Genomic DNA, 12,313 nt, shown 5'->3' on the forward strand with positions numbered 1-12,313 from the left:
CTTCTTTTAGTTTTTAAGCATTGGTTGATGGATGCCGGTGGCCTCTCTTCCTCCTGGCCCCTGACTCTGTCCGGGTAACTATCCTCACTGCTATTACGTGGACAATGATGATTCACAAAATCTAAGGGGTGGAAGGGACCCGGGTGGTCGTCCAGAACCCAATCTCTTCTGATGCAAGAATCCACAGCCCCCTCACTGCAGCCTGCTGACTGCAGAAAAGCTCCGGAGAGTGGGAAGCTGCTCCTGGGGCAGGGCCGCAGTCTCACGTGGCCCTCCATCCACCTGGAAGGTGGCCAACACCATCTCCAGCACCTGAAGCGGTCAAGCAAACGCTCATGGATTTGCCGTCCCACATAAGTCGTGGCTTCTCGTCCTTGTCATCCGGAGCCTGCTCCCTGGGCGCCCTCCAGTTGCTCAAGGACCCTCTCAAAATGTTGACCAACACTGACCACAATGCACTCAAGCTCCTTGGACAAAGTGGGACCAAAAAGTGTCTCCCTTGCTCTGGGCACCAATACAGTTGCTTTCATTTGCTTTCTAGAGGAAGTTCATCTCTGTCACCACTAAAGTCATCTTGTTGAAGCTCACTCCTCTTTCCAAAGTGTCAGGGGCTTTATCTGGAGACAGTCATCGCACCAGGATGTAAACGCCATCAGAGAGACCCTTGTTTATGTGGTTCCCTGCGGCAGCTTCAAGCCTAGCTGGCTGAATCGATGAATGAATCTGACATAGTCACAATTCCCCCAGAGCCATGTCACCCTCAAGTTGGTCTACATTTTTCACCCGGGGACCAGATCGCAACATCACAACTGTCAGCAAGAACAGATCGCAACTTGCTGAGCGCAGGTCTCCCCAGCAGACTCCGAGGCCTGGGTCCCGGATGCCTCGCACCCACCTCTCTAGGGGTACACCAGCCTACCCAGACCCCCCTTCAGCCCACACGCTTCCATTTGACTCAAGATGTCAGAGGAGATGGGCAGTGTCTTCTAAAATCCAAGTGCAGGGGAATTCCCTGGCGGTCCAGTGGTTAGGATTGTGCTTCCATTGCAGGGGGCACGGGTTCGATCCCTGGTCGGGAATCAAAGATCCCGTATGCCACGCCACGGCCAAAAGAAACCCAAAAAACAAAAATCCAAGTGCAAAGCTGAGGGCAGGCCCCGAGCTTTGGAACGCTCTCAGAAGGACGCCCAGCGAGTCTGGTACCGTGATCTCAGGGGAGCTGCCCCAATCCCTCTCCTGCCTCTGGCCTGACCCCCCCTGCGTTCCTCCCCACCCCCACCAGGGCGATCTTGCCAAGACTTAGGTTAGATCATGTCACTTCCCTTCTCAGGACCTTCCAACAGCTCCCAGCTTCACTTGGAGCCAAAGCCACAGCCGGTTCTAGAGATTGCTGGGCCCCATCTGCCCTGCTTTGCTCCCCGCTGCCACCCCCTGCCCTGCTCCCGACACTGCCTCCCTCTTCCTCTCGCCCCCTCTGCTCCAGCCACATTGGCCTCCTTGAAGTTCCCCAGGGACATCCTTCCCTCTGAGACCCTCACTCTTCCCTCTGCCTGGCACACTGCTCCCTCCATTCCTGCCAGGTCTTCTTTTGTCTACTTTTTTTTTTTGCGGTACGCGGGCCTCTCACTGCTGTGGCCTCTCCCGTTGCGCAGCACAGGCTCCGGACGCGCAGGCTCAGTGGCCATGGCTCACGGGCCCGGCCGCTCCGCGGCATGTGGGATCTTCCCGGACCGGGGCACGAACCCGTGTCCCCTGCATCGGCAGGCGGACTCTCAACCACTGCGCCACCAGGGAAGCCCCTTTTGTCTACTTTGCCTCATTTGTTTTCTGCTTAGCACTTAGATCCTTACTGCGATCTAACGGGCTATTTTCTGTACCCTGTTTATTATCTGTCTCCCTCACCAAACTGTCAGGCTCCCCGTGGGTGCGGACTGTTGCCTCGCTGCTCGCTGCTGCATCTCTGCGCCTAGAATACAGAGGGTGAGCCATAGATTTGTTGTATAAATGAATGAGTTCCCACCAACCACTCATTTGCTAAACTGTTCTGATATTTGGCACTCTCTTTCTGAGAATCCAGAACTCTTAAGACAGCACTCATTTTAAGGGAGCTCACTCACCCCACAGCAGACGAGCGTGCATTTGGGGATGTTAGCATCTAAACAGATTTGCCTGTCTCTTTTTCATTTGGCTTCAACTCTTTCCTGACCTTCGTGGTTCATACGAATAATACGTTTCAAATGTTTCCCTTTCAGATATCTTATATACTTGGTGTATTTTTTAAATTGTGTCTTCCGAAGGCAGCTAGGAGAAAGTCTTACAACATCCTAGGTGTGGTCGTGCTTCTGCCTGAGGATACAGACAGCAGGTTGGGTCTGGAATTCTTCCTGCACTCGAACCCAGAACTAAGTGGGATTTTGAGGGTAGCAGGTTGGGATAAGGCCTCCAGGGAGAAGTTGTAATGACTGCAACAACTAGATCTCTCTCCTGGTGGGGGTGGGGGGGAAGGATGGCTAACTGCTCCCTTCTCCTCAGTACCACAGAGGTCATTTTCTCAAAGTGATGAGAATCATTTTCTCAACAAATCACCAATTGGAGATGGGACGGAGAAAGTAACTATCTTGATAAAGAAATCGGAAGGGCTCTGTGCAGGGATAAACCCACGGCCCAGGCTCTGAAAAGCAGAAAGTTCAGAAGAGCTTGGGAGTCTACACGAGAAAGAACAGATGGGCAGGTGGACGGACAATGGACTTCCTGACTCAGGGTCAGTATTTCTAGATCTAGGGAGCATTCTCTGATTTTAGGATAAACACTGGAAGTTCCGCTTGACATGCTAATTGGGAAACTTGGGCCCTTTGTTCCCTTGAAAGCTACAAGTTGAAAACACTAACATCTTCTGCAAGAGTTGAAATAAATCCCAGCGGCCGGTTACCTGGTGCCTGTTAAGGGAGTTTAGTAATGGGTGTGGGGCCTCCTACAGACTGAGGGCACATTTTCCAACCCTGAGTTGCTGCTTTGCCATTCAGTGGGATCTGATATGTAGCAAGAAAGGCTGAGATCTGCAGTGATGAGGACAAATATCTTTTGCAGAGACCCTGGCACTCGGTGGCTTTCCTGGGATGCCTGAGCCATAACATGAGAATTTTAGAGCATGCCAGGATCTTAGGGGTCATTGCATCCCCTCTCATCTTATGGGTGTGCTTCTTAGCTGCAGCCTAGGGAAGGGAGCCACTTTTCCAGGGTTTTAGCAAAGTCAGGTCTAGAACCCAGGTGAGCCAGGCCACAGGGGGCGTGGCCCAAGATGTGGGCACCTTTGTTCCCCAGGGGAAGTAGGTGGGGCAGTAAAAGGGAGGTGTTTGTCTATTCAGGTGACGGGTCCAAATTGTAAAGCCCATTGTTTGAAATCCGAGGACCAGATGCTGCAAGCTGAAAGAATTTTCCTAGATGCCTCGGGTAGGACAGGTAGCCTACTTTCCTGCTCCCAGGCTGCATCAAATGAGAGCCTGGGGCTTCCCTGGTGGCGCAGTGGTTAAGAATCCGCCTGCCAATGCAGGGGACATGGGTTTGAGCCCTGGACCGGGAAGATCCCACATGCCGTGGAGCAACTAAGCCTGTGCGCCACAACTACTGAGCCTGCACTCTACAGCCTGCGAGCCACAACTACTGAGCCCGCGCGCCTAGAGCCCATGCTCCACAACAAGAGAAGCCACCGCAAAGAGAAGTCCGTGCACCGCAACGAAGAGTAGCCCTCGCTCACCGCAACTAGAGAAAGCCCGCGCACAGCAACAAAGAACCAAAGTAGCCAAAAATAAATAAATAAATAAATAAATAAATAAATAAATAAATAAATAAATAAATAAATAAAAAGAGAACCTGGTACTTTTCCTAAACGGTCCCAGCAAAGGCTGCATTCAGGGTGAGGATGGGGGAGGTGAGCCACTGCTGTCTCCCACGTCATCCCGGCTTTGTGACTTTCGTGACACATCAATTGTTTAATGCAGCTATTTTGGCCTGATGACTCTGGGGCCCAAGATTACCTGTCTGGACCCTTCTCCCTTCTTTCTCCTTTCTCCTGTTCTCATCAGTACTGGCCTAACTCAGCGTCTGAGATACAAGCTGCTTCCTTCTCCTAACACCTAATCCGCTCTACAACCTTTCCTTTCATTGCCTTCTACCTCCCTTCCCCAGTTTCAGCCAGGTATACAGTCTTCGATCGGGGGTTTCTTGAACCTGGGTTACCCTTCCCCCATCCTTTCTGGTTGAAACTCTTGACCTTCTTTAAGCCTCACTCAAATGCCACCTCCTTCATGAAGCCTTCCATGCACCCTTGTTATAGATTAATAGATCCGGGCTTCTTCTGCTTAGCATTCCCCCCACCCCAAATTCATGTCTACCTGGGACCTCAGAATGTGACCTTATTTGGAAATAGGATCTTTGGAGATGTAATTAGTTAAGGATCTCAAGATGAGGTCATACTGGATTTAGCGTGGGCTCTAAATCCAATGACTGGTGTCCTTATGAGAAGATGAGAGGATGCACAGACACACAGAGACAGAGAAGACAGCCACGTGCAGGTGGAGGCAGAGATAGGAGTGACACTGCCACAAGCCAAGGGACGCCAGCCAGGAGCCACCAGGAGTTGGAAGGGGCATTCTCCCATAGAGTCTTCGGAGGGAGTGGGGCCCTGCCAACACCTTGGTTTCAGATTTCTGGCCTCCAGAACTGTGAGAGAGTACATTTCCATTGCTGCAAGCCACCAAGTTAGTGGTCATGTGTTATGGCGGCCACAGGAAACTAATACACACTATAATTTGTGCCTTGACTGTAAGCACCTGGCCATGTCCCTGCCCCTCTCCAGGCCCAGAGCTGCATCGAACACCTGATAGGCATCTCAGGTAGGTTTGCTGGACTAGGTCTCTCAGAGATGGTTGTCGAGGGGTAGTTGCGCCTCAGCCTGCCCCAGCGCCAGGGTGGGAAGGATATGGGATTTGCTGAATGGATGTGATGGAGAACAGGAGTCACGCATCTACGTGAAGGGCTAATTCCTGGCAAGCTGCTTTAGGAACAGGGCTACAGACCCATGGACTGTAAATTCAATAATAGCAAAGCAGGTGCGACTCAGAGCCAGTTCTTATACTGGCTCCCTGCAATGGGTCCCCGAGTCCCGGCTCTACCCCTTCTCCATGGAGGGATTGGGCCCTGGTGTGTTGCCCCTGCCTCTATGGTCCTACAGTCACGGCTCAGGGCTCTAATCCAGCCACTTGCCTCCTACTGGACCAGAGGCTGGAACAGCCCCTGCAAATACTTCCAAACAAACAGTTCACTCTCTCCTCCAGGGGACTCCTGCTAAAACCACGTCAAGGTCAAGGACTGGAGGCTGGGCCTGCCACTAGCCTGCCAGGAGCCTTGTTGGGGATGGGGTGAACCCAAGCTCTATGAATGCTTTCGTGGAAGGAAATCCAGGAGGACACAGAAAATCTAAAAGGATTGTAGTGGGCAATGAGCATGACTGGCCCTTCCCGGGTTAACCTTGTACATGGTGGCTAAGCAGAGTTATCTCCAGGTAAGGAACTTTCCAACTCCTGGCACCTTTGTGTTCCTTTAAGAAAAACCCTCATTTGGGTCACCTTTGCAGCCTAAGGTGCACTACTGCTCACAAATATTGCCAAATCCTGTTTGACTCAAGGTCGTTATGGGAAACTGGGTTGTCACTCCCCCCCAAGAGTAAACTCTCTTGGACATGCCTGCTACTTGCAAAGACTCTGGTTCTCCTCCCTTCTTTCTCTTTAGGGGGCCTTTCCCCTCAGGTCCATCCCGCACTTCCACCAAGGGGAGGAGAGTCAGCCCCGTCCACCAAGGTCACCTGTCTAACACTGCTGCAGGCTGCAGCTGGCGCCACGCTCCCCAGCTCTCTCCAGCTGCTCCAGGACCACCCTAAGCCCACCATCCACACAACTCTCTCAGCCATCTCCTCCAAAGTCCCCACTCCACAACACACGGCCGGCCCTTTGTCCCCAAGCCCACCAGCCCCCAAACGCTCCCAGCTCTGGGAGTTGTCCCAAGGTCCTCTCACTGGGCCCCAGACGGACTCAGGCAAGAAACCTTGATTTCAAATTCCCCACTGTGACAGCGAGCGCAAAGCTCATTAAAAAGTAGCCCCAGTAATTGGTCAGATGATGATGAGTTATAGGCAGCGCTCTTGGGCATCCTGACTGGTCCGAGCACTGAACCTAGGGTGAATGGCACTGGAAGTTCCAGAGGCCCCATGGTTCCTGTTTCTGGTGACCAGATACCGATTTAAGACATATTTCTCATTGGCCCTGGATTTATTCTTTGGGAGAAGATATCTATTCCAAGTTAGGTGGGGCATGGTTCCCAGTGAAGGGACTCACAGGGTGCCGCTCTACCCCCTCCACCCCCCAATGCCATATACTTCTTTCAATTGAGGCTTGTTTATAGTCAGTCAAGTTTTTCCAGATTGACTGAAAGAGTTCTTCATATGCCTACTGCAGCCAGTTACAAGAGCAGAGAAAGAGACCCAGGACTTGGGCCAGCTGGAAGAGTCAGAAGAAAGTTTCTGTGGGATGCAGACCGCTAAGGAATGACAATCACATGCGATTGTCCCAAACCCTGCATCCTTCTGCAAGGGCACCCTCATCCGCCACGCCTCCACAAAGGGGGCATCACCTCAAGGAAACGAAACTGCTGAGAAGAACTTCTGCTTCTCCTTTTTCCGTGTGTCCAAGGGTTAAAAACACTTCCAAACTCCCCTTCCAACTGCAAGGTCAAGCAGCTGTCCAAACCACCCAAGGAGAAGCAGGAGCCCAGGACAGCCGACCCCAGCTAGCTCGGCCTTGATAGCCGCCAACCTACAGCTGCTCCCCCCGCACCCCCCACCCCTAGACACCGCCTGGGGAAGGAAGAGTTAATCGGCAATCGGCTTTGGCTGATGGTTCACGCTCCAAAGTTCAGTCCCAGTCAGAGCCACCCCGGAGGGATTGTAAATCTCAGGGCAGTATTTAACAAAACAAAAGCAACCTGGAATTACATGCAGGTTTGGTTTTCTACAGTACATATTTACTTAATCCCCTAGGTATGTGGCTCCCTGTCAGATCAGCTGGCTTTGCTGGCCCTTTCACCCCCTCGCTCACAACAGTTTAAATTTCAATCTAATTCCCTGCTTTTGCTCTTCCTCTTCACAGGGCTGGCTGGAGACAGCCAGCCTCAAATCTCTCTCTCTATTGCTCTAGTCACTGGGTGAGTCAGCCCGGCTTGGGTCGGAGCTGGGTGACAGCTGGCTCACCCTCCACACTCTTGGGCACCAGGTCTGGGATAAGTGGGGGAAGAGGTGCTGGGTCTACCAAAAAGTTAAAGGCAGAGCTTGGGTGCTGGGGAGGTGGGGTTGCACCACCTCGCCCCTTAGTGGGGAGGGACCCCCTCTGGGGCTGTATTGGGGGGGTCGGGCGGAGGCAGCATTGAAGTGAGAACAAGGGCTCTTTATCAGCTGCTGGTTACCCTTGTCCCCTCTTTCCAGATTTCCAAACACCTGGGCCTCCGAGCGCCTATCAGGCTAGGCTAGACATCCATCACCGTTTTTTCCTTTTCAAACCCAAACCAAGTATCCCCTCTTTTCTTGCCTCCAGAGCTGCAGCCGCCCAGGTTGGGGCTGGGAAGCGGGTTGCCAAGGAAAACATGAAGCGCCAGCTAACAGGCGGCTCCCAGCTCTACCCAGGAGCGCACACACCCTTCACTCCCCAGGGTGGCGGCAAAAGAGGGAAAGACGAGAGGGAAAACACGACACCTTCCTCTGGGAGGGAAGAATGTCGGAAAGCGGGGGGGTCTGCTAAGTTTCGGGCTGGGGGTGAACAGCCAGCCACAGATCCCAGAGGAGCGGGTCAGTTCCGGACCTGCCAAAAAAGACAGTCGGGTGCCCGGGAAATGTACAAGGTGAAACTGACTAGCTCAGCACTCACGGGTGGCGCAGAGAAGTAGGGTGGCGGGCGACTTTCAGACCCTGGGCTCGGGTTCCGGCAGCGGCAGCAGGTGGGCGCACCCCTGTCCCCGCGGTCCCCCTAGCCTTTGGCACCCATCCCCTGGAGTCGCGGTGTCCCGGTACCTTTCTGGCGCCGCGTTCCGCGAACTCGCGAGCGAGCTGGCGCCCGATGCCTCTCCCGCCGCCGGTGATAAGGACGTTCTCCCGAGACAGGTCCCGCAGCTTGGCGGGCAGCACCAGTCCGACGGCAGCCTTCACCACCAGATAGATCATCTGCAGAGGGAACACCACCAGCGCGCCCAGCCATTTCCACACCATCCTCCGCGCCGCGGAGCCGGGCAGGGGTGGGGGGGCGAAACTCCCCGGACCGCACAAAACAGGACTTAAAAAAGAAAACACCCCCAAACAATAATAAATACACCGAATAAGGGGCAGAGAGGCGTCCCACCTGGCCACTCTTGAAATCACCTCTTCCCAAATGCAAAGCAAGCACCGGGTGAGAAAAAGGGCGGGGGGGGGGGGGAGGTGTGGGTGGGTGGGTGAGATAAATCCTCGGGAGGAGAAAAAGCGTCTCAGAAGGTTGGGACAGTAAGAGGGGTGGAGGGGAAGCCGGAGGTGGAAAGTTCTAACAAGAACTTTCGTGCCCCAGCAGCCGTTTCGGCTGGGGAATTCTCAGGTAATGTTTACAGGCTGACAGAGGAGTTTAGGCAGGGGAAGAAAAAAAAAAAAAAAAAAAAAGGCACCAACCACACGCGCGCACCCTGCTACAGTCCCGCGGTTTCAAAGTGCAAGATTTAAAAAAAAAAAAAAAGCTGTTTCCAAATTGGAGCGCCTCCCCCCTTATCCAGGAAAAAAAAAAAAAAAAGTGGGGGGGAAAAGTGCTTGGAGCTCCCAATTTCAGCCCGCGAAAGTCTCCCGACTCATTGCTATTCTTGGGCTCAGGAAATTGCTTAAACGCGATCTGATTGCCAGCAACGTGCAGGAGAAGTGGGGGGTCCGGGTGTCAGTTTCTTTACGTGCATGGCTCGCCCTCGCGCGCGCCCGCTCTCTTCGGCTCCCTCCCTCCCTCTCTCTTCCAGCAGAGGCTGGGAGTTGCCGCTCGATCCGGCTCCCTCTCTCTCCCTTGTTAGCATTTATTGCCTTCTTTTTGTCCTTTCCAACTTGGAGAGGGCCCGGGTGCGGAGCGCGCGTGGATCGGACGCCCTGGTCTGCGCCGCCCTATCCATTCGCTCCCGGGGCAGCCGCGGCTGGCTGGGAGCGAAAGGGCGGCTCTTTTCCCCCCCATTTTTTTTAATACCCCATTAAGTCTGATTGACAGTTAAAGTTGTTCCGAGGCTTCACTACCGTTCCTCTGAGTGGCTGCCGCGAGCTCCCCTCCCCCTGCGCAGTGGCGGGGTGCGCGCGCGGGCGCGCACACGGGCTCGCTGCGACTCCGCTCTCCTGGGGCCGGCTCCCCTCGCGGCAAGCCGGGGCTTGCCGGCGGTATCCCTGAGGGCTCTCCGCCGTAACTCGCACACGCTAGAACCGACTCCTGCGAACCGGCTCACTCCTCGAGACATTCCTCCTGGCCCGGGACGCGGTCTCCCCGAGCAGGAGAGCCTGCGGGCCAGGTGACCGCCCCTGCATGCGGTGCAGGCCCGGGAGAGCTCGCGCTTGTCTTGATCCATCAGGTCGCCCAGGGTTTATTTCAGGTCATTTGATCATTCCCTGCCTCCATAGGACCGGGGAGCCACTTCTGACCCTTGCCCAGACTCCTCCCGTTTTCACTTAGAGCGCACTTTCTAAGTCTGCCCCGAGTCCCTCACGTTGCTGGGGGGAAACAGCTGGGAGCAGGGTTTTGCTTTGAGGGGTGGGGGTGTGGGGGTAGGGTAAAGGAACCTCTGCCCCCAGAGTGCCAATAAAATCCCCGTACGATTAGCTGGGAGCATATTTATTGCTCATCTGGGCTAGAATTACCTTGACTGACAGCAATTTCCTTAATAACAAACGCCTGTAAACAAAACGTGCTAAGCCCACGCGCCCCCTCCCCCCTTGCTGTATAGGCAGCAGCTCCTCTCTCTGGGTCTCCCTGGGCTGCTCTAGTGGGGCACCCACCTTGTAACCTCCTGCTTTCCCCCAACAAGAATGTCTCCCTTGCTGGAGGGTGGGACCCAGCTATTTAGAGTTGTCTGTTGCAGGAAGTCTGGGAGGTGAGTCACTGCAAAGCAGGCCCAGTTAAAAGTGCTGATGGGACTTGCCTCCTGCTGCCCCTGATGGTCCCAGGCCTGGAGGAGAGAGGGTGAGCCAGGGAGCTGCCCTGTAACCTGGCGCAGCAGTTCTCCAGCGAGAGGCTTGTTCAGACGGGGAGTGCTGGGCCTCACCCCCAGACCTTCTGATTCAGCAGGGCTGGGTGTGCTGGAATCAGTACGTTTAATGCTCTGCTGAGCATCGGGCGAGAAAACCACTTTGAGAAAGGCTGGTTTGGGGATGGGGTGGCTGGAGGTTAAACTCCTCCCTGGGCTGCAAAGACCCTCTAGTTCTGGAGGGAAGTTCTGCAGTCGAGGATCTTCCTTCCAGATGAATTTGGAAAATCGCTATCTGGACGGCTGGAAGAGCAAGAAGGTAGAGTGGGGCTGGATGAGAGACTGTCCTATACTGAGGGCTTAGATTCTGAAATTTAATCCTCCCACTGACCTTGCAGGGGGGTTATTATTATCCCCATCTGCCAGGTAGTACAGAAGGGAGGAATCCAAATCCAGACGTGATTCCTCTTCCCACCCCACCCCACTCTGGCAGGAGAGGAGGAGAGAGGTGGAGACCAGGCTCCCTCCAAAAGTAGGATGGAAAGGCAGGCCATTGCTTTCATAGGCTCCCAGGCCACGGCTAAAGGCAGGACTTCGTCAACGTGACGGCCTCCTCCCACCTAGGAGGTCTGTAAAAAATGGAAAAGAAATCCCAACCCTGGAGAGACAGGCGCTTCCCACCCAGCTGTGGCCGGTGTCTGCCGGGCCAGCCAAGAAGACAACTGGGAAGGTCTGGAACTGGAACCCCTGTGCTCAGCCTGTTCTCATCTGTTATCCTCGACGCCGCCTAGTGGTCTGGATGCAACACTGCACCTCCAAGCTGCCGGAGCCTCCAGCGTCCCGTGTTCCTGCTACCCTACCAGCTAATCCTTTTTCTTCCAGGCTTTTCTCCCCACCTAAGGTTAACACTCCAAGCCTAAAAGGCCTCACAAGGATCATAGCTCCACTTCCCCACACACCTGCTACCGTGTGGAGTAGGAAATTGAAGCTCAGGGATGTGAAGTAACTCATAAACTCAGCCCCATGTTCACCTACGTCCCCTGATCCTCGCCAGCTACCCAGCCCTGTTCAGATGCCAGACCAGCTAGGTGACCACTACGTTCCACTTACATTTGCCATGGATGTGAGTTTGAGTGGGAAGGGGGTTGAGAACCCAAATGAACCTTCAGCGTATCAGGCCCTTTACACATACGCTCCCTTCATCTCCATAACAGCCTTTGCGGGTGGGCGTCCCTGTGCCCATGTAACACCGGGCTCAGCAGTCTAAATGACTCACTCAAGGGCCACACAGGGGCTCCCCTTACCTCTTCCAAACATCAGGTTTAGAGTGAAATCACAGTAAAAAGGAACATGTCAGGCAGCCCTAAAAGGTTTGGGGTTGGACTGTGGTTGGGAAGCGGACACCTTTTTTCTACTTGTTCCACTTTCAGGATGTGGGTTTTGTGGGCCTGGCATACCGTGAGCCTCTGGCCTCTTCCGTCATCAGCTACCCAGAGAGGTTCTGTCTGTTACCTGCTCCATGGCCCCCAAGTTCCCCAGGAAGATGAGGGCGAGGGGGTGCTGGGCTAGGGGATGCACAGTCTAGCAGGCTGGCCCAGAGGGTGCCTGTGACCCGGCTTCAGTGAGAACGGAGTGGGACACGACCCCTCCCCCTTCTCCGCCACTTCCCCTTACCCGTGTTTTTGGCTGTTGGTACCCCCTCCTCCCTTAGCTGGGAGCAACGGGTGTGGAATTTAACTCCAGGGTGAAGTTTGAAATTTCACATCCCAGCCTGGGAGAGGGCCCCACGGTTTTCTCCTCGCTCCTGGAAACGTGAAAGGAGCCTTTGTGGGCTTGATGGAGGAGGGAGGTGAGCTGCAGCCTGAAAACTAACTTTTTCCATGACTCAGCTCTCCCGGTACAGGGTGGGCACGGGAGGTGCGACGACCCAGAAGGGCAGGCTGGAGACACCTTCCAGCCCAGAGCCGCAGCTCATGCTTAGAGGTGGGCCCCCAAGAGAGCCGGCCCTGTGACCCGCAAGGGAACTTGCTGGCCCATGATG

The 12,313-nt window shown here is 54.5% G+C and overlaps 1 protein-coding gene across 3 annotated transcripts in view; it reads right to left on the reverse strand.

Moving 5' to 3' along the window:
* Nucleotides 1-10,100, reverse strand: part of DHRS3 (dehydrogenase/reductase 3) — a 41,963-nt gene extending 31,863 nt beyond the window's left edge. Inside the window, exons 1-2 of one of the 3 annotated variants that reach the window (XM_060014714.1) lie at nt 10,085-10,100; nt 8,114-8,263 (exon numbers count right to left, since the gene is read on the reverse strand). In XM_060014714.1, the coding sequence (XP_059870697.1) occupies nt 8,114-8,263 (150 nt within the window). In that variant the 5' untranslated portion in view covers nt 10,085-10,100. Of the gene's footprint in view, nt 1-8,113; nt 8,681-10,084 lie in introns of those variants that run through there. The other 2 variants (XM_060014704.1, XM_060014694.1) reach the window with 2 other exon arrangements.
* Nucleotides 10,101-12,313: the final 2,213 nt, after the last annotated feature.

Source organism: Delphinus delphis, chromosome 1 (assembly GCF_949987515.2).
Source record: "Delphinus delphis chromosome 1, mDelDel1.2, whole genome shotgun sequence".
NCBI classification, from domain to species: Eukaryota; Metazoa; Chordata; class Mammalia; order Artiodactyla; family Delphinidae; genus Delphinus; species Delphinus delphis.